The sequence below is a fragment of the Lynx canadensis genome, chromosome B1, assembly GCF_007474595.2.
Source record: "Lynx canadensis isolate LIC74 chromosome B1, mLynCan4.pri.v2, whole genome shotgun sequence".
Classification (NCBI taxonomy): domain Eukaryota; kingdom Metazoa; phylum Chordata; class Mammalia; order Carnivora; family Felidae; genus Lynx; species Lynx canadensis.
The window spans coordinates 150,353,732-150,375,424 of record NC_044306.2 but is presented as its reverse complement, the minus strand read 5'-3'; the positions used below and the strand labels follow the sequence as shown (position 1 = coordinate 150,375,424).

General features: G+C 35.1%; 1 protein-coding gene across 1 annotated transcript in view; it reads right to left on the bottom strand.

The window, feature by feature from the left end:
• Window positions 1-21,693, bottom strand: part of TMPRSS11F (transmembrane serine protease 11F) — a 75,392-nt gene that overhangs the window by 27,366 nt on the left and 26,333 nt on the right. The window contains exons 2-3 of the mRNA XM_030314497.1: window positions 18,079-18,230; window positions 10,578-10,696 (exon numbers count right to left, since the gene is read on the bottom strand). Coding sequence (XP_030170357.1) covers window positions 10,578-10,696; window positions 18,079-18,230 — 271 coding nt within the window. The remainder of the gene's footprint in view (window positions 1-10,577; window positions 10,697-18,078; window positions 18,231-21,693) is intronic.

Sequence of the window (21,693 nt, the reverse complement as noted above, 5' to 3'; positions counted from 1 at the left end):
CACTGCCAGGCTTGTGATGCTGGGGATCTGGCGTATTAGCTGGGGTGGGAAGGCAAGGTGCACGGCGGCGGGGGGGGGGGGCAGGCTTAGCTCGCTTCTCCTTAGGTGATCCACTTCAGGAGGGGCCCTGTGGCAGCCGGAGGGAGTCAGATCCGCTGCCGGAGGTTTGGCTCCGCAGAAGCACAGAGTTGGGTGTTTGCGCGGAGCGAGCAATTTCCCTGGCCGGAACCGGTTCCCTTTGGGATTTTGGCTGGGGGATGGGCGGGGGAGATGGCGCTGGCGAGCGCCTTTGTTCCCCGCCAAACTGAGCTCTGTCATCCGGGGGGCTCCGCAGCTCACCCTCCCTTTGTCCTCCAGCCTTCCCGCTTCCCGAGCAGAGCTGTTAACTTATGACCTCCCAGACGCTAAGTCGCGCTTGCTGTCGGAACACAGTCCGTCAGGCCCCTCCGCTTTTGCAAGCCGGACTCGGGGGCTCTGCTTGGCTGGCGAGCCGCCCCTCCGCCCCGGCTCCCTCCCGCCAGTCCGTGGAGCGCGCACCGCCTCGCCGCCCTTCCTACCCTCTTCCGTGGGCCTCTCGTCTGCACTTGGGTCCGGTGACTCCGTTCTGCTAATCCTCTGGCGGTTTTCTGGGTTATTTAGGCAGGTGTAGGTGGAATCTAAGTGATCAGCAGGACGCGCGGTGAGCCCAGCGTCCTCCTACGCCGCCATCTTCCCCTCCTCCTAGGGTTCAACTCTTGATTTTGGCTCAGGTCATGATCTCAAAGTTCATGAGTTCAAGCCCCGCATCAGGTTCTGTGCTGACAAGGCGGAGCCTGCTTGGGATTGTTTCTCTCCCTCTCTCTCTGCACCTCCCCCTTGTGCTCGCTCTCTCTCTCTCACAATAAATAAACATTAAAAATTAGTAAATAAAAAGTTGTGGTCCCTGAACTCATAGAATAGAGGGACAGCAATAAGCAAAAATAAATTAATTACAAGAGGCAACTCATATAGTTAAATAAGATAGTTTTATGGTTGGAGGGTCTATAATATGTAAGGGTTTTCCAAGGAGGGACATTTAAGTGAAATCTAAAAAATCAGAAAGAGTAAGCAAGAGCAAGATCATGGGACAATCTTCCAGGTAGAAGAAATAGAATGTGCAGAGCATCCCCCACCCCTCAAAAAAAAAAAAAAAAAGTCAATATGATAGAGAACAGTGAGAAAGGAGGAGTGTAGAAATTGGAGGAATAGTCAGAGGCAGAGCATTAAGCTCCTTAGACGACTTTGTAAAAAGCTTGGATTTTATTATAAGTACATAAAATGACTTATTCTAAGCCACTTACGAAATTTTAACCAAAATAAAACCTATTGTATGGGGTTTTTAGTTTTTTAATTTTATTTATTTTGAGAGAGACAGAGACAGTGTGAGTGGGGGAGAGGCAGAGAGAGAGGGAGACATCCTCTGCAGGCTCCGCACTGTCAGCACAGAGCCTGATGGGGGGCTCAAACTCATGAAACCATGAGATCATGACCTGAGCCTAAACCAAGAGTCGAACACTTAACCAACTGAGCCACCCAGGTGCTCCTAACATCTGGTTGCTATGTAGACAGATATTAGAGGTTGCTATGTAGACAGATATTAGAGGGAGCCTGAGTGGAAGCAATGATTATGGTGAGCTGGCTATATGAATGATTATCTAGGCCCAGGATAGAGATAGTGAATTAGAAGTAGAAACATCAAATGTGAATGGATTAGACATGAGGATAAGGAAAAATAGTATTCTAGCAACTAGATGGACAGTGATGCCATTTGTTGAGTGGAAAAATGTAGGAAAGAGAGAGTGAGAAGGCAACAACTTTCAAAAACTGGATTTAGTTATAACTTCAAGATGCTTGTGAGAAATCCATGTGGAAATGTCAAGTAGGCCATTGAACATACAAGTCTAGGGTTCAGAGATATCTGGGTTAGAGATAAAAATTTTTAGAATTAGAGTTATTGTATACCCATTGGTACTTCCCCTTTTTTTTCTGCTAAGAGATCCCTGCTTGCCTACAGAGAACTCATTCCATATGATCCAGTTGAAATTAAACTTGCCCCTTCTCCCACCTAACACAAGGTGGCACAGGTTTGTTCTCTTGGTCACAGTGATTAGTGAAGTGTTGAGGAGGTATTCCAACTTTAGCCAACTATATTGATTCTTCAAAATTTCCTTCAAGGACTATTACGGAAAAATTTCTTTTCTTGCTTCAGTTAATAACCTGGTAACATGTGAATATAGAATAAATGTAAGCTATTTTGTCTGCCACATGGAGAATAATAATAATAGCTTGAAGACACTGTTTGAGCCTCTGAATCGCACCATATCTGAAGTCAAATGAATCTCTAGGTTTTCCCACAGTCTTCTCTCCCTCCCTCCCTCCCTCCTTTCCTTCCTTCCTTCCTTCCTTCCTTCCTTCCTTCCTTCCTTCCTTCCTTCTGTTTGACTTGTTAATTGGGTTTCTGGTACTTTCTACCCAAAGTGTTCCATTTATTATGGGAATAGGAATTTACAGAGCAACAGAGCAACAGAAGAAGAAGAAGCAAAGTCAGGATCATGTCTCAGATGATCTGGAGGCCTAGCCAATGGGAATTATATGTCTATAATCACTTACAAGCAAATATTTTTTTTCCTCTTTCTTAAGGAGTTTCTTAAGAAGCTGAAATCACTTACAGATGATGAATTGTGGTAAAAGATGAAATGTAGCATACTTGTTCCCTATCTAAACTGCATTTACTGGGAAGGTGTACTCATAATCCAGCTTCTAGAAATATTGATTGGTAACAGCTTACACCTGTACCTCTCCAGAGGCCTGCCTTGTCTAGCCTGAGCACCTCACTTATTGATGTCTGGGAGCTTATGCTCCACCTTACCTGGACAGCTCTAATTGGTATAACATAAATAGCCCAACCCTCTTACCTCTGGGTGCAATCACCTGTGAAGTAATTTAGTAATAATCTTTTGGATTATTCTGAGCATTGATTTTCAAAGTGAAGCTAATGATTCATAGAGGATGTGAAAAATATTAGAACTTCTATTTATATTTATTTTTCAATTAAAAAAACACAAGTTTTCAGAGCACTGGCCCTAAGGTGTGGAATCTTTCCAAGAGTGCACTGATTAATTACCTAACATCTCCAAGGGGAAAGTGAAGATCAGTCTGTGTTAGAATATCTAGCTGAGTGCTAGTCTTAGAAAAGGTACACAGTAATTCCTTGCTGCATTGCATTGAATTAAATAGTCACTCTTCAGTGACTTTTTAACATAATTAAACTAGCAATTCTTAGAATGAAAACAATTATTATCTTGTTTTAATTACTATTTTTGTTATTTTTTAAACTCTGCCAAAAACAATGGAGCCCACGTCAAAATATAAATCTGTTTTCTAAACAAAACAGTTTTGTGGCAAACCCTACCACACATCTTGCTCTGGCATTTCAGATGGGCCTTGGGGCAGAGAATGACACTAGAGAAAATAACTATCTTAATTTTTTTTTTGCTGAACCTAATATTGGAGCACCTAAATATATAAAATAAATATTAGCAGAAATGTAGGGAGAAATTAGCAGCAATACAATAATAGAGAATTTCAGTAACCCACTTGACACACTGACTAGATCATTCAGTCAGAAAATCAATGCAGAAACAGTAGAGTTGAACACAATAAATTAAATGACCTAAAAGACATATACAGAACATGCCCTACAATAACAGCAGAATACACATTTTTCTCAAGTATGCATGGAACATTCTCTAGGATAGATCATATGTTAGGCTATAATCAAATTTCAATAAATTTAAGAAGATTGAAATATCAGTTATCTTTTCTGATCACAATAGTATAAAACTAGAAATCAATAACAATAGAAAAATAAGAAAATTCACAAATATGTGGAGATAAAGCAACACATTCCTGAGTAAGCAATAAATCAAAGAAGAAATCAAAAGCAAAAACATTTTTGGGGCGCCTGGGTGGCGCAGTCGGTTAAGCGTCCGACTTCAGCCAGGTCACGATCTCGCGGTCCGTGAGTTCGAGCCCCGCGTCAGGCTCCGGGCTGATGGCTCGGAGCCTGGAGCCTGTTTCCGATTCTGTGTCTCCCTCTCACTCTGCCCCTCCCCCGTTCATGCTCTGTCTCTCTCTGTCCCAAAAATAAATAAACATTGAAAAAAAAAATTTAAAAAAATAAAAAAAAAAAAGCAAAAACATTTTTAAAAAGCAAAAAAAAAATCTTGAGACAAATTGAATATTGATACACAACATACCAAAACTTAAGTGATACATAAAAAGCAATTATAAGAGGGAAGTTTATAGTGATAAACACCTACATCAAGAAAGAAGAATCTACAATAAAAAACCTAACTTTATACCTCAAGGGAGTAGAAAAAATAAACAAATAAAGACTAAGCCCAAAGTTAGCAGAAGGAAGGAAATAGATCAGAGCAGAAATAAATGAAATAGAGACCATAAAAATAATAGAGAAGATCAATGAAACCAAGAATTGGCTTTTGGAGAAGTTAAACAAAATTGACAAACCTTTAGTTAAACTAAGAAAAAAAGAGAGAAGACTCAAATAAATAAAATCAAGAATGGCAGAGGAGACATTACAACTTATACACAGAAATAAAAAGGATCGTAGGAGACTGCTATGAACAATTACAGGCCAAAAATTGGATAACAAGGAAGAAATAAGTATATTCCTGCAAACATGCAACCTATCAAAACTAAGCCATGAAGATACAGGAAATCTTTAAAGACCAATAACAGAAAGGAGACTGAATCAGTAAACAATAATCTTGCAACAAAGAAAAGTACAGGACTAGATGGCTTTACTGGTGAACTCTACCAAACATTTAAAGAAGTAATACCAATCACCTCAAACTCTTCCAAAAAATTGAACAGGAAGAAATACTTCTAAACTAATTCTATGAGGCCAGCATTACCTGATACCAGAACCAGAGAAGACTATAGGAAAAGTACAGGCTAATATTCCTGATGAAACATAGATGCAAAAACCCTAAACAAAATGCTAGCAAACCAAATTCAACAACACATAAAAGGATCATACACCATGATCAAGTAGGATTTATCCCTGAAATACAAGAATGGTTCAACATAAGTACATTGATAAATGTAACACACCACATTAACAGAATGAAAAATAAAAATCATATGATCATCTTAATGGAGACAGAAGAAGCATTTGATAAAATTCAACATCCTTTCATGAGTAAAAACTCTTAACAATTTAGGCATGTACCTTAACATAGTAAAGGTCATATATGACAAGCCCACGGCTAACATCATATTCAGTGGTGAAAAGCTGAAAGCTTTTCCTTTAATCAGAAACAAGACAAGGATGTCCATTCTCACCATTCTGTTCAACCCAGTGCTGAAAATCCCAGCTATTGAAGAAAACAAAAATCCCAGGTAAGAGAAACAAATAAAAGGCATCCAAATCATAATTGAAGAAGTAAAATTCTCTTAGCAAATGACATGATCTTACAGTAGAAAACCCTAAAGATTACACATGTTTCCTCCCCACACACCTCACAAACCTGTTAGAACTAATCAATGAATTCATTGAAGTTGGAAGATACACAATCAAAATACAAAAGTCAGTCACATTTCTATACACTAATAATGAACTATCTAAAAAAGAAATTAAGAAAATAATATAATTTTCAATAGCATCAAAAACAATAAAATATGTACTAGTAAACTAGTAAACTTAACCAAGGAGGTGAAAGATTTGTACACTGAAAATGATAAAACATTGATAAAAGAAATTGAAGAAGACACAAATAAATGGAAAGATATCTTGTGTTCATGGATTAGAAAAATTAGTATTGTTAAAATGTCCATTCTACCCAAAGCAATCTACAGATTCAATATAATACCTATCAAAATTACAATGGCAATTTTCCACAGATAGAAAAACAATCATAAAATTCATATTGAACCACAAAAGACCCTGAATAGCCAAAGCAATCTTGAATAAGAACAAAGCTGAGGGCATCACACTTCTTGAATTCAAGTTATATTACAAAATTATAGTAATCAAAACAGTATGATACTGGCACAAAACCCAATATGTAGACTAATAGAAAAGAATGGACTACCCAAAAATAAAACCATGCATATATGGTCAACTAATCCTTGGCAAGGTCACCTAGAATACAAAATGGGGAAAGTATAATCTCTTCAATAAATGGTCTTAGGAAAACTGGTTTTTCACATGCAGAAGAATGAAATTAGATCCTTATCCTACTCCATATACAAAATGGATTAAAGTCTTACATTTAAGACCTGAAGCCATGAAACTCCGAGAAAAAAAAAACAAAAAACATGGAGAAAAAGGCCCTTGACACTGGTCCTGGCAATGATTTTTTTGTATATGACACCAAAATCAGGTAAATAAATAAATAAATAAATAAGCCAAAAATAAACAAGTGGGATTACATTGAATTAATAGCTTCTGCATGGCAAAGGAAACAATCAACAAAATGAAAAAGCAACCTATGGGATGAAAGAAAATATTTGCAAATCATATAGTCGATAAAGGGTTAATATCCAAAATACAAGCAATGACAAAAAAAGAGCTTTTACTATTAAATCTAACCAAAGATGAATAAGACCTTTAAGAAAAACACTTTAAAGCTTTATTGAAATATAGTAAATATGGGTAAATAAATGAAGATATCAATTATTTCTCTAAATCTCTCTATTTGAAGCAACCTGAATAAAAATCTCAATATAAATGTTTGTATGTGTGCATATGTGTGTATTATTTGATATGAAAAGAAAAGGGTTAAGAATAACTAAGACATACCTGAAGAAGATGGTGATAAATTCAGGTGTACTGGGTTGAATGATGGCCCCCTAAAAAGATATGTCTAAGTCTGGGAACATGTGAATGTGATCTTATTTGGTAGAATCTTTGCAGATCCTATGTTAAGGATTTCAAGATAAAACCAATGTGGTTTTATCCAGGAAAATCCTGAATCTAATGATTTTAATTTAATAATCCAATGCCTTTATTGGAGTGGAGAAGCACAGAGCAAAAGGTCAGGTGAAGATGGAAACACAGATTGCAGTTATGTAGCTATGTCAGGGAATGTCTGAACCTACCAGAAGTTGAAAGAGGCAAATAAAGATTCTTCCCTAGAACATTTCAAGGAACCCAGCCCTGTTAATATCTTGATTTCAGATTTCTAGCCTCCATAACTGTGAGAGAATAAATTTCTGTTATTTTAATCCACTAGTTTTTGGTAATTTGGTACAGCAACACTAAGAAACTAATATAACCAGTATCAACACTTACTGTCAAACCGCAGAGGTTAAAACATTGTGGTACTGACACAGTGCAAAACAAGCTGATCAATGGAACAGATTAGAGAGTGCAGCAACATCCAGATTCACATATGGAAACTTGATTTGTGGCAGAAATGGCATGGCATATCAGCCAAAAAAAAAGACTGCTCAATCAGTGGTGCTAAGAGAACTGCTTACTCATATGGGGGGGGGGGGGTGGAAATGAAATTAAATCTCTAAATCAAACACATATGCAAATATCAACTCCATGTAGAATGAATGCTTAAATGCAAAAAGGAAAAAGGATTTTTTTGACAGTGACATAAGTATCAGAAAGGATTTCTTTTACAAACACAAAGGGCACTAATAACAAAAGAATGATGTACTTAACTATATTAAAACTGAGAATACTGTTCATTAAAATATGTTATAAAGAAAATGAAAAGGCAAGCCACAAAATGGAAAAAAGGATTGAATTGAAAGAATTTTTCAATAATATAATGAACAAAGTATTCATTTCCCAAAAATGTTTCTAAGAAAAAATTAAAAACCAAAAATACAAGAAGACATGGTCATATTACACTGTATGTTAACTAAAGAAAAAAGAAAGAAAAAAGAAAAGTAATGGGAAAAAAATCATGAGTAGATATTTATAAAGGACAAAATACAAATGGTTGCTAACCACTGGTGAACCTTATTAATAATCAGGAAAATGCAAATTAAATCCACAATGAGTTACCATTTTATACAGATACCAGTTTGGCAAAAGTCAATTTTGTAGAAAATTTTGGTGAGTAGGAAGGGCAAGATGAACTCTCATGCCCTGCTGGTGGTGGTGTAAATGTCTACAAACCCCCTGGAAAACCATTGATAAAAATCTGCTAAAGCTAAGTATTAGCATAACCTATAACCCAGCAAACCATCTGCTTGGTTCATGACCTACGGGAGGCTCTTGCACATGCACTAGGAGTACATGTGCTATACTGAAAGGATGTTAATTAGCTGCATTATTCAGAATTAAAAAGTAGCTCAAATGGTTGTCAATTGCAGAATTAATTAATAATTAGTAGTATATTCTTTTTAGGGCATTCTACACTGAAGTGAAAATAAATGAGCTATAGCTACATGCATCAAAATGGGAAAAATCTCAAAAATACAATGTTGAGTGAAAGAATGAAATCACAGAAGGATATAATATGATTACATTTACATAAAGTTCAAAAGAGGTAAAATTGCATACTATGCTATTTGAGTATGCATAAATAGGTGATAAAACCACAGAATGATTAAATCCAAATTCAAAATAGAAATGTTTAACTATGAAGAAGAGAGAGAGAAGAACATATAGAGGTTTCAGAAGTACTGGTAAAGTTCTGAAAATTGGTGGTGGGTTCTTGGATATTCTTTGAAATGTTTTACACACTTTTTAAAGTATGATATCCCAACAAAAATGAATGAAATATCAAATATCAAATACCAAGACACATCATTATGAAATTTTAGAAAACAAAAAATAGAGTACAAAATCTTCTAGAGAAAGAAGACATTTCCTTAAAAGAAACACCATCTCTCATCAGCTGCATGTGATAGAATAAAAAAAATGAAGCAAGGTTTCAGATGGTCTGAAGAGAAGTGATTTTCAATTTAAAGTTTTATATTCGAACTGTTGCTTGAGTGGAACATAGGACTTTTTTCCAACATAAAGTAATTCATAAATGTTACCTCCCATGCACTTTTTTCTTAAGGAAGGTGCTTGAGGACATAACCCACCATATCAAGGAAAATATGGGATTCAAGAAGCAATGTATCTCACATGCTAGAGCAGTCCTGTTTTGACCCAGGTTACCTCTCTGAAGTGGACCTAGAAAGCAACCAGTTCAAATTGAAGCAGAAAGCACAAAGTTTTGAGAAGAATGAAAGAAATAAAAAAATATTGAGACTTTGGACATATCTGAAGATATAGCAAAATGGTGGAGAACTTTAAAAAAATAAGTGAGTTGTATTTAAAATTGCTTCTGGGAGCATTCTTCTTTGAATAGCATAAGAATTGCTGCAACATGATTATTATAAACACTTGTTAAATGACAAACACTATTTAAACAACTATGGAAATGAAAAATACTTTCATTGGTTTTCAATAGTTAGAATCAACCTACATATAGATACATAACTAAATAAAATGCAAATACTTTCCCACATTGTTAATAATTCAGAGAAAGGAAAGTACAATGAGTGAAGGGTTGGAGTGCTAAGGTCATCTTTTAATTGAGCTAGTATTTACGGGTAATCATAAATAATCATAGTAATTCAATCTCCTTTCTACAGAGCTATTGCTCTGTTGTTCCAGAATAACTCTCCTAAGCATTAAGGAGTACACTTTAAGCTAATATACTGGGTTTTGCTAAACAAATCTGTGGTCTCCGTGGACAAGCTTCTCATGGGACAAAAAATAGAAGACTATTCTATTTGACTTTCTACTAGGATAGGTAAAGATCTAGCTTGTCTTATATACTTTCAAAATTAGACATGCCTTGATAAATGTGTACATTTTCAAGGGAAACCAAAATATTTGAGGGGCAGAACTAGATTTGAGATTGGCATCAAAAATTGCCAACATACATCCTCGTATGTGATGCTTTACATAATTTTTTTTTTAATTTTTTTTTCAACATTTATTTTTGGGACAGAGAGAGACAGAGCATGAATGGGGGAGGGGCAGAGAGAGAGGGAGACACAGAATAGGAAACAGGCTCCAGGCTCTGAGCCATCAGCCCAGAGCCTGATGTGGGGCTCGAACTCACGGACCGCGAGATCGTGACCTGGCTGAAGTCGGACGCTTAACCGACTGCGCCACCCAGGCGCCCCATGCTTTACATAATTTTAAAAGCAAAATAAACAAAATGATAAGGCAAAATGGCAATCCTATATTCTTATGTTGAAAAAGATTATGGAAAATGAACCAGGAAAGAAAATCAAGAGTTAAAAATAGGAAGAACATCTATTTGACTCATCAGTTTTTTTTGTTGTTGCTAATTGGTGGCCTACTGTAATCTACATACGTTTAATGGTACATAACATTATTCTAAATATTTTACATATATTAAGTTGTTTAATCCTCACAACTATATGATCTATATATTATCTACAGTGCACAGAAGAAGTTAAGGCAGGAAGAAGCTAAGTTCTTATAGCAACCATATTGAAAGTGAAACAGAAAACACATAAACTTTTGGAATTTCTATTGAACTTACCATTCTCTCAATCTGATGACTCCTTTCTATAAACTCTCTTGAGCTTTTCATTCCATAATTTTCTTTGTATTTTATATTTGTTACTTTAAAAGAGGCAAGGTAATAGAATGACTTATCATCTGAAAGGTAAAAATAAATAAAAGGTCCATGCTTAAATATAATCAGTTTTGTGTCCCCCAACCCCAGGAAATAGATTTACCATAGTGCAGTTTATTTCTTCTTGGTGCAAAAATTATTGTGGACATTTTTCAAATATTTTATAATTTTATCATTGTACCCATCTAAAATAGAAAATTCAGGCCTCCAAGTATACTTTCAGAATACCTCATTTACAGTGTTTATGCATATCAAAATTTTCATACAATTGGACATGTAACATGGAAAGTAAATATTGAAAGTGACTGCTAAAAGTCATGTAAAAATTATCAATTTCCTCAAAGAATTGTAATATAAGTATATCTTAGCTGAGCTGTATTATGAAGATACATTGAACAGGCTATCAGTTTTTTCCATGCTACTAACAGGAACTAGTATTTATTGTTTTCACTTTCTTTTTGCCCATTTAACTCTCAATTCTCTGTACTCTACCCTTGACACACCAGTGTAACTGCTATTGTCAAGGACAACAGTCATAATATCTAAGAGCCACCTTTTTGGGGGTCTTTCTTCTTTTTAATCTTGATTTCTTTGCCGCCTTAATAATATTCCTTGAAACCCCATCCTAGACTTTATGGAGACATCTTCTAACTTTCTTTCTACCTGGCCACTCCTTCTCAGTTACCTTGGAGAGCTCTTTATTTTTACTTCTATCCTTAGCCACTTAGCATTTTATCTTGTCCCGGTCATGTTAATGTTAGTTAACTCCTTCTGGGTGATCCTAATGGTGATGGCCTCAAACATTAAGTATTTGTTGATGTTGAAAGATCAACTGGGGCACATTTACATTTGCAAGGGTTTATTTGAGCAAAGGGCGATTCCAATTGGGCAGCATCAAACCAAGTGATTAAGATCCCTCCACTGACAGAAGTGAAGGGAAATTTATAGACAGGATGTAAAAGAAAAGCAAGGAAATCATTTGATTGCCTGTAGCTTAAGCAGTTGCCTTATAAAGGAAAGCCTACTGAGCTGTTTGTGATAGTTGTTCTTAAGTTTCATTTTCTGAGATTTGAGTGCACTTACTCTGGTTTAGGTTTAGGTTTCCTTACGTAGGCTACCAAGGCACTAGAGCCACCTTAGTACAATGACTTCCCTGTTTAATTATCTTAACAATTGATGACCCCTAAATTTTATCTTCAGGCTAGATCTCTGTCATGAATTTCAATTCTGTATCAAATAAGGAGACTATTTGTTGGACATCAAATAGGCACCTTAAAAATAATATTTCCAAATGGAAATAATCATTTACTTCTTCCTGTACCCAAGCCTGCCCCACCTCCTACATTTTCTATCTTCATTAACAGCTCCATCATCCACAGTCACCCCAAACTTAGCTTCATCCTCATTTCCAACATCCAGCCTTTCCATCTTTAAGTTTTATTTATTGAATCTATTAATATATCTCAAATCTTTTCTCCCACCCAGAGAAGCTACATCCTTAATTCAGGTCCTCATCAACCACCTAGCTAGTATCTATCCAAAACAAAATGACTTTTTTATTAAAAGAGAAGTTGCCCATCTAGATTCTCTATCTTAAATGCTGTCATTACAATGATATCATTACAACCAGACTAGAAATCTTAGACATTAGAAATCTTGATCTCTTTCTAATTAATCAGCAAGTTCTGACTATGTTATCTAAATTTTAAAAATCTATCTTCTATTCACATGTTGTACTGCTACTAGTGCTGTAGTTTATTCCCTTATTATTTATTGTCTAGAAAATGTAACAGCTGGGGCACCTGGGTGGCTTGGTCAGTTAAGCTTCTGACTTTGGTTCAGATCATGATCTCCTGGTTTGTGGGTTTGAGCCCCATGTCAGGCTCTGTGCTGACAGCTCAGAGCCTGGAGCCTGCTTTGGATTCTGTGACTCCCTCTCTCTCTCTGCCCCTCCCCTGCTCATGCTCTGTTTCCCTCTGTCTCTCAAAAAATAAATAAAAATGTAAAAAAAAAAAAAGAAAAATAAATAAAATGTAATAGCATACTAACTAATACCCTGCCTCAAGTCCTGTTTTTCTCAAATCTATTCCCCACATAGTAATCTTAAAATTGCAAATTTGACAAGATGACTTCCCCAATTAAAATGTTTCCACTTTTCTCCGTTTCTTATGGTAAGGTATCTTAACTCTACTATGATCTCCAAAAGTTTTCCTTGACCTGGATCCTACCTGTGCCTTTGAGCATATTCTTTGCAACATTCCCCTTAGGATTTATGTTGAAACTACAGCAAACTGTTTGCATTTGTCTACATTCACCATGCTGGGTATTTGTTTCCCCCTAAGATTTTGCTTCTGTAAACCCTTTGCTTGAAATGCCATTCCAAAGGCATTTCCATGCATAAATTCTACTCATGACATTACTTCCAAATGGGGAAAATGTCTGGAACATTCAGCCTTAGTTAGATAAGGACTTCACAATTGTGCCACTATAACCATCCTGTGAAGAGCTCTATTTGGTACTTGCCACAATATCATAATAACCTATAGATTTTAGTCCACTGTAATGTCAAGTCTTTGAGCAAAGTATTGTACCATTTTTGCATTTGAAGAGGAAGTACCATTTTAGGTAATATGAGTAAAAAGAACAATACCTTAAGCTTTTTACAAGTCAAGGAAAAATAATTATTTCAATAGTCAGTATTTCTTAAGTATATAATAGATCAGACTCTGTGCTAAGCATTCTAACTTTTAATTTAATTTATTTTTTTAAATTTTCAGACTATAAGTGCTATATTAGAAATTCTGAAATGAACAGAAATATATAAAAAAGAATAAAAGTCATCTATAACCCTAACATCTAGAAGGAACTAATATTATTATTTTGACTCATGTTTCTTTTTCTAAAAATATTGTTTTCATTGACTGCAACTCAGTGAATTAGGAAAGTACCCTGCCAAAATGACCCAGCTAGTATATGATGGGCCTGAGATTAAAACCAGGGTTTTAATTTGACTTTAAATCCCATGGGAGCATATACTCCCCACATTCCTGGAACTGGAGCCAGTCTTGTAGAATGGGAAGACAAATGATGCTGTTTCAATCCAGACTTAACTAAGAACACTTAGGTTTTCAAGAAGTCAAAAGTAGTTTTAGAGGAGTGCCTGCGTAGTTCAGTCCATTAAACATCTGACTCTTGATTTGGGTTCAGGTCATGATCTCACGGTTGTAAGATTGAGCCCTATATCAGGCTCCTCACTGGATGTGGAACCTCCCTTTCTCTCTGCCCCTCCCCTGCTTGTGCATGTGCACATGCAAGCAGTCTCTCTTTCCCCCCTCTCTCTTAAAAACAAACAAAAAAACTTTAGAAAATTGAGTTTCGGATTTTGTGAAAATATAATTCTAAAGGCAATTCTTCAAAATATTTCATGGATTCTTTATAAAAGATATGTTTCTACCCTATAAGAAAAGATATAAGTAATTCTAAATAATTCTGAAAAAATTAATCTGGATAATGAAACTATTTGTTGAGAAATATAATTTACTATATAATTCTAGGTACCTAAAAAAAAAGACAACTTGAAAACTCAGTGTTTGAATTTTTCTTGTTAATATTTCATGTGAATGGTGGTGGTGATGATTTTATTTATTAATATTAAATTATCCTCACACAATTATGAAGCTATCATTATATTTTTGGTATTTTTCATTGATATTTGATGTTTTTCATTGGTTGAAGATATTTGCAACATATTCAACAGATCATGGATATATATACCCAGAATATAGAAAGAACTACACAAATCAATTAAGGACTTCAATAAAAAATGGGAAAAAGATTTGAACAGGCATTTTACAAAAACAAAATCTAAATTATAAGTTAATACATGGATAAGTGCCCGGTGTTATTGGCAGTCATCAGGCAGATACAAATTAAAATTACAGTATGTAATAAGTCAGATACAAATTAAAATTACAGGGGCACCTGGGTGGCTCAGTCAGTTAAGCATCCGACTTTGGCTCAGGTCATGATCTCGAGGTTTGTGAGTTTGAGCCCTGAGTCAGGCTCTGTGCTGACAGCTCGGAGCCTGGAGCCTGCTTTGGATTCTGTGTCTCCTTCTCTCTCTGCCCCTCCCCCACTTGTGCTCTGTCTCTCTCGATCAAAAATAAATAAATGTATAAAATTTAAAAAAATTTAAATTACAATAACACTACAATCTATACCAAATTAGCAAATATATAAAGTATGGCAATGGCAAATGCTGGTGAAAATATGGAATGCAGTGGGAACTCCCATACAGGACTGATAGAAAACAGCTTGGTTTTATCCATAAAGTTCAAAAAGCATATGCCCAGTGATGCAGCAACTCTACATCTGTTTATGCTCCCTAGATAAACTTCACATATGTGTACCAATACATATGCATAAGAAGGTTCATAGCTGTATTGTTTTAATGTCTAAAACCTGGAACTACCCAAATGTCCATGAACATTAGAATAGATGAGTATGGCATGTGTAAGGCAACAGAATATTAGTCAATATTGAAAATAAATAGACTAAAGCTAACTACAAAGTGGATGACACATAACAATATTGAGTAGCAACAAGGCTCAAAAGTATGTATAATTTACTATTCAATTATGACTTCACTTTTAAATATTTAATTTACCTTCATTTAAATAAAAAGGGAGGATCTAAATGGAAATCTCAAGGAAAAATAAGAATCCAACACTTCATCAGTCTTTTTATCATGATGAGTAACAAAGAATTAGCTACATTAATTCTGTTAGGCACTTAATATTTAATTAATAACACAGAAATTTTCTTTTAGAGAGATACCCAAGAATTTATGGAGTTGTAAATATAAAACCTGAGAAAGAGAAAAAATGGCTCCTGACATCTATGAACTGGCCTGATACTATCGCCTAGGCCCTGGTATTCTGTTACAATTTTGTAGAACATCAACATTAGACAAGGCCACTCTGTGACAATATAGGTGATGACAAAAATGAGATCATCTATAGATATATCTGAGCTCAGACAAAAACACTGTTCAAACAAATAATCAAACAAGGCAGAACATTCCCTTATTCTGGCTATTATAAATGAGTGCTCTTTCTCCAACAGTTAACAGCGTTAGCCCCACTTCATTGCTGTTGTCGTTCAGGTAAGATTTATTAAGATACCAAATCACAGCATTATTCCAGCTCTCTGACAGCATCCAATGAAGGATGCATCCTACTTCCTTGAACCCTCCCCAAATCATATAATACACCTTTTCCAACAATCTCTGACCGCCTCATGGTCCCCCATGGTGTATGTTCTCCTCTGCTACAAGAATAAACCCACCTTGTTCAAATGCACCTGTAATTTTGGCGATATTTAGTTGGAGGGCACTGACAAACCATTCATATTCTACAAGTCACTGGATTATTTTATAATCCTTATTTGAAAATTTCCCATATGTTAGGGAGTAGATAATTCATCAGAATGACAATACAGTGAAAGCTAATAATTCATTATTATTGAGATCGCTAGGATAAAAATAGCTTCCTCAAATATACTTCTATCCTAGTGATGTAAATTTTATCAAGTATACTAAAATCCTTACTTCTGTTTTGATTACTTCATATATTTCATTTTTATTTTCCTGCCTTTTAGATCCATTTGTTTTCACTCTTTAAAACTATTATTTTTTAGATACTTTTTCTTCTTGTTGCTATCCTGGTCACTATACTGTGATTTCATTTCATTTTCATTTCTCTATGCTATAAAAATATGTATATTACTTTTTTGAAATGTGTCTATCATCTTATCTTTTGAAATGTATACGTTATTACCTCTATCTTATTCCTTGGATTCATTAATCCTTTGTCACAGACTATCTTCTCTTTTGTTTTACTAAATTTCCATCTATAATGATGCAGCTTTCAATTAACTGCAGGGAAGTTCCATGTAATAGATTTCTGAAATTCTTGAGTATTAACCTCTGTATTAGTTTCCTGTTGCTGCTGTCACAAATAACCACAAATTCGGAGGCTTAAAACAACACAAATTTATTATTTTACTGTTCTGGAGGTTAAAAGTCTGAAGTGAGTTTTATAGGACTACAGTCAAGTCCTGTTTTCAGGGCTGGTTCCTTCTGGAGGCTGTAAGGGGAGAATCTTTTTCAGCTGCCTTTTTCAGCTTCCAGAGGCTATCCTCATTCCTTGGCTTATGGTTCCATATCACATTATTCCTTTTTGCCCCTGCTTCTGTCATCACATAGCCTTCTTCCTTCTTTGACTTGCTTGCCTCCCTTTTATAAAAACCTTGGAGTTACATTTAGGACCCATCTAGAAAATCCAGCATAACTTTCCTTTCTCAGAAACCTTAACTTAATCACATCTGTAAAGTATTTTTTGCCGTATAAGATAACATCCCAGGTTCCAAAGATTAAGACATGGGTAACCAAAGTGGGAAGGGAGGCATTATTCAGCCTAGCACAACCTCTATGACATTTTAAAAACACTATCATGCCATTATTTTTATTATCCCTTCATTTTTTTTTCTTTTTTGAACACCTGCAGTATTGGGGATGGAGGACATTTTACACACAGAACTACTTTACTCCTTTTTGACCTGGGGATATATTAACAAGAAAGACATAATTACAGAGGACAATTTTGTTTATCCTTTTTATTTCATGAAAGTAAAAAAATGGATATTTTCAATCCCCCAATAAAGTGGGTAGGAAGGTAAACTTAGCATGTTTGACAATATTTCATCGCTTCCTGATCTTTCAAGTGTGACTTTATTGTTGTGAGTTATATGATTCTGGAGAATTTTAGTCAGTGACTCAGTCATATGAGTTTATAAATACACATGCCAAAGTAAAGGTAAATGAATATTGGTTGACTGTCATCTGGTTTAATTAGTATTATCCATTTTTGCACATCATGCAAAATTGAGTTTTCCTTTCTTCCTCCAGTCATGAAACAATCTCTTTTTCCTTCAAAGATAATGTTTGATTTTTAGCCCATTAAAGATTCTTTTTAGGTAACTTTTCTCTTATCATCTTTGCTTGGGGAACTCATTAATATATTGTTTTTGAAAAACAAAAACATATTAAACCCAGCACATGATGTGATTTGTATCTATTCTAAAGATTAAGCTTTCATTCTTCTTTCTCATTTTAAAACTATTGCTTTTAGATGTCTATCCATGTGATAAGGTATATTGCAAGCTTCACTGGCTGGAAATATGTAACCCTGAACTCAATAATGGAACAAACAATAACTTAACATCAATAAGAAATTAGTAATTAAAATTTTAATATCATGCAAATAGCATTTTTTATACAACAGATAATTTCAAGATATTAAGTCATAGAGCACTTAGGCAATAAAAATGTGACCTGGATACTTACCCTCAACAACAAAATGAGTAACGATACCAATTGCAATTCCTATGATTGCTACAATTGCCAATGTGAAAAGAGCTAGACGTATAGGATCCCAAAATTGTTGTCTTCTTTGATATTCAACTTGTGGGTAATCAACTTCTGAAAGCTCAACTGGTCTGTGAAAACAGAAAGAAACAGCAAAACAATTTAAAAAGTCATTATGGTTCTACTTTATGTCCATTTGTTATATTCCTCTAAGAAAATCCTTTATTCTGCTAAATAATAGGATGCTTGGATCTTGAAAAGAACACAAGGCTTTAATTTGCATACCCTCTCCCAACACCCGAATCACAGCATAAATTTTGGTTAAAGTTCTACCAATGTTGTCATTCAAGTGAGAATATTTTCTCACTGCATTTTGTCTGACATATTGGCAATTTGAAATTTGAATGGGGAAGTGCAAAGACTCACTTAATAAAAAGATAATTTATAAATAACATTTCAACATTTTAATAAGAAGTTTCTAGCAACAGTTATATAATAATCTCATCAGTTCTGCTTGATTAAAAGTAAAAAAATAATATTAATACTTTTTAATGATTTGTTTTAAAAGTGGCAACACTGCTTTAAAAGACCTGATCATGGTTCTTTGAATATCATTAGCACCTCCCAATGAAATCACCAATTGTGACTTCTTCTTGATAAGACTCCAGTTCCCAGGAAGAATGTTTATTTCCACTTGTCTTTTACCTGTCTCTACTCATGCACTATTTCCCCACTCAAAATATCTTAAGCCATTGAAATTATCTTTCTCTAACTTGAAAGTTGGCATTTATTTATTTTCCAAATCCCTGAATAGCATTCAAAGTTTAATATCTTGCAAGTGAGATATTTTTATAAGTTTTTATGTATTTTTAAATTTTTTTAATGTTTATTTGTTTTTGAGAGTGCTGTCAGCACAGAGCCTGACGTGGGGCTCAAAACCACAGACCCTGATATCATGACCTGAGCTGAAGTCAGACACTTAACCAGCTGAGGCACCCAGGTGCCCCAAGTTTTTATATTTTTAACTTTAACAATATTTATTACAAACTTTATTCATTAAATGAGATATAGAAAGTTCTTAGAATAGTACCTACTACATTACAAAAATGTTTCAGAAACAGTTCTAGATCCCTAGAGATATGAAGATTTTAAGATACACTCTTTGCCTTTAGGACGTTCACTCTTTAAAAAGAGGATACCAATGTGGAAACAAGTAATTAATATATAGCATGAAATGTACCAAAATAAAACTTTGTGCAAGAAGAGAAAACAATTAACTTTTTGGAGGACTGTGTCAGGAGATTTTATCAAGAAGGTGACACGATTAAATCTTGAGTGTGAATAGGGATATGTTCTGAAACCCCCAGTGGATGACTGGAATTGTGAATAGTATCAAACCCTATGTTTTTCCCTATACATACATAAGTATGATAAAGTTTAATTTATAAATAAGGCATAGTAGGAGATTGACAGCAATCTCTGATAATAAAATAGAGTGATTGTAACAAGCTATTGTAATAAAAGTTATGCAAATGTGGTCTCTCTTTCAAAGTATCTTACTGTACTGTGCTCACCCTTCTTGTGATGATGTGAGATGAATGACATAAGCATTGGGACTAGCATTAGGCTACTGACTTTCTAACAAGTCAGAAGGAGGATTATCTGCTTTAGGTTGACCACAGGTAACTGAAATCACAGAAAGTGAAGTCTCAAATAAGCAAGGGGTGGGGGGTGATGGTACTGATGTAATTAGTACTGGGATTGAAAATATATACGTGCTTTTGTCCTCAAAGAACTTATTATGGTCTCCAAAGTATGTTCATGGTTGCATGTTTTCTCAGCACTGCTGTACTAGAAAGAGGATATGCTAAGGCTGGTGGGCTGATCAGCTCATGAGGAGTCCCGTAACCCAAAGTAAAAAGTTTGAAATTGACTCTGCTGAAGATGGGGAGCCAAAAAAAGTTTTAATCAGACTGAGAATTTAAGATAATCACAGGATGGGGATTAGAGCAAGAGTGCAGAGAGAAAGACTAGTTTAAAGGTTATTTTGAAGGTCCCAGAGAAAGATGGTGAGGACCTGAGCCAAGGCTGGAGCAGTGGGATGGAGAGGAGGAGATGGATTTAGTCAATTCTTGACTTTTGCTGGCTGATTGCTTAGCTGTGGGATAAGCCATTAATTAATGGCTCTCTTGTTTTAGTGTTTAGGTAAATGATTGTGTCTCCTGGCAAGATGAGAAAGATTAAAGGAAGAGACAGCGATTTCAATTGCGATATCAATGTTGTTAGTAATGAACAATGTGCTGTCCTTACACTGGGTTCTGAGCCAAATGGAAAGTCCTTATTTTATGCCCTTTTCTCTTTGGCTCATTTTATTTTAGTTGTGTCACTGATACCTGTTTGCATGCCTCTAATAAAAGCCAATGTTAAAGTTGGCACCACAGACCCAGAAAAAAAAATGATTAATATCCCCATGTGCAATACCTTCTTCCTCACCCATAATTGAAGTTTCCATATACAAGATCTTTGACATTAAAAATTCTTGATTATTTATTTTGTGGATATTTTGGTTGCTGCGGTTTTTCTCACTTTCTTTTTTCCTAAGTTTTATCAATTTGCTTTGTTGTACCTGACCCCTTCAAGATGCAAGAAATGGCCAAAAACAAATTCTGTCAAATTTGTGGGGATTATAGCCATATACTAAGCCATGATAACATTGCATCATGGTAAAGAAGATTTTTTGAATCATGGCCGTATTTAATTTTAAAACGAATTTAGTCTACTGATCAGTTATTCTCAGTCTGATGTAACTGAGATGTTGACTTTTGTCTCACAGAAGTTGAAGTAAGTTTTACCAAATACTCATTTCCATGTTTTGAGGTAGAGCTGGCAGAAACATTATGCAGATACCAGCTACATACAAAGGAAGTGGTCTTTAGCCTAATTGGGAAAATAAGGTTATAAAACCCAACAAAGCATTCAAAAAAAATTGTAAATTTGTTGGCCAGTCTGTTGTAAAACGTTTGTGCTGGGCATAATAAGCAAAACAAAACACATTCAAGTCTTAAGTATGCAATAACTAGAATTTGGCTATGAAAAGTTAGAAAGATATTTTAAAATACGTAACAGGTTCAAACTTTGAAAAAGATTGTTTTATTTTGATGACATTTCAAATCCCTTTGTATTTTCCTATATGTTTATTCTGATTTGTACATGACAATTATTTCTTTAAATCAGAATATGAGTCTGATGCTAAATGGAACCTTTTAACCTTTTTATGGGACTTTGTATTGTATTTATTTCAAAGAGAATTAAGCCTTTGTTCCCTTCATTTTTGAGGAGGAGGGTTGTTTGTTTTGCCTTGTTTTATTTTCTTCATGTTAAAATAAAATTAAAATTAAAATTGGGAAATACCTAAGTGGAGAAGGAAAATACAACTCAAATATATTCCTCCATTGAAGCAAATTTTTTAAAGTTAAATGGAAAATGTTGGTACATGCTCCAAAGGGGTAACTACTTTTTTTTATGATGGACATAAACCCAGATAAACTGGATTTAATCCTGGTTTTGCTCATAATAGCAAGTTAGTTAAATTCT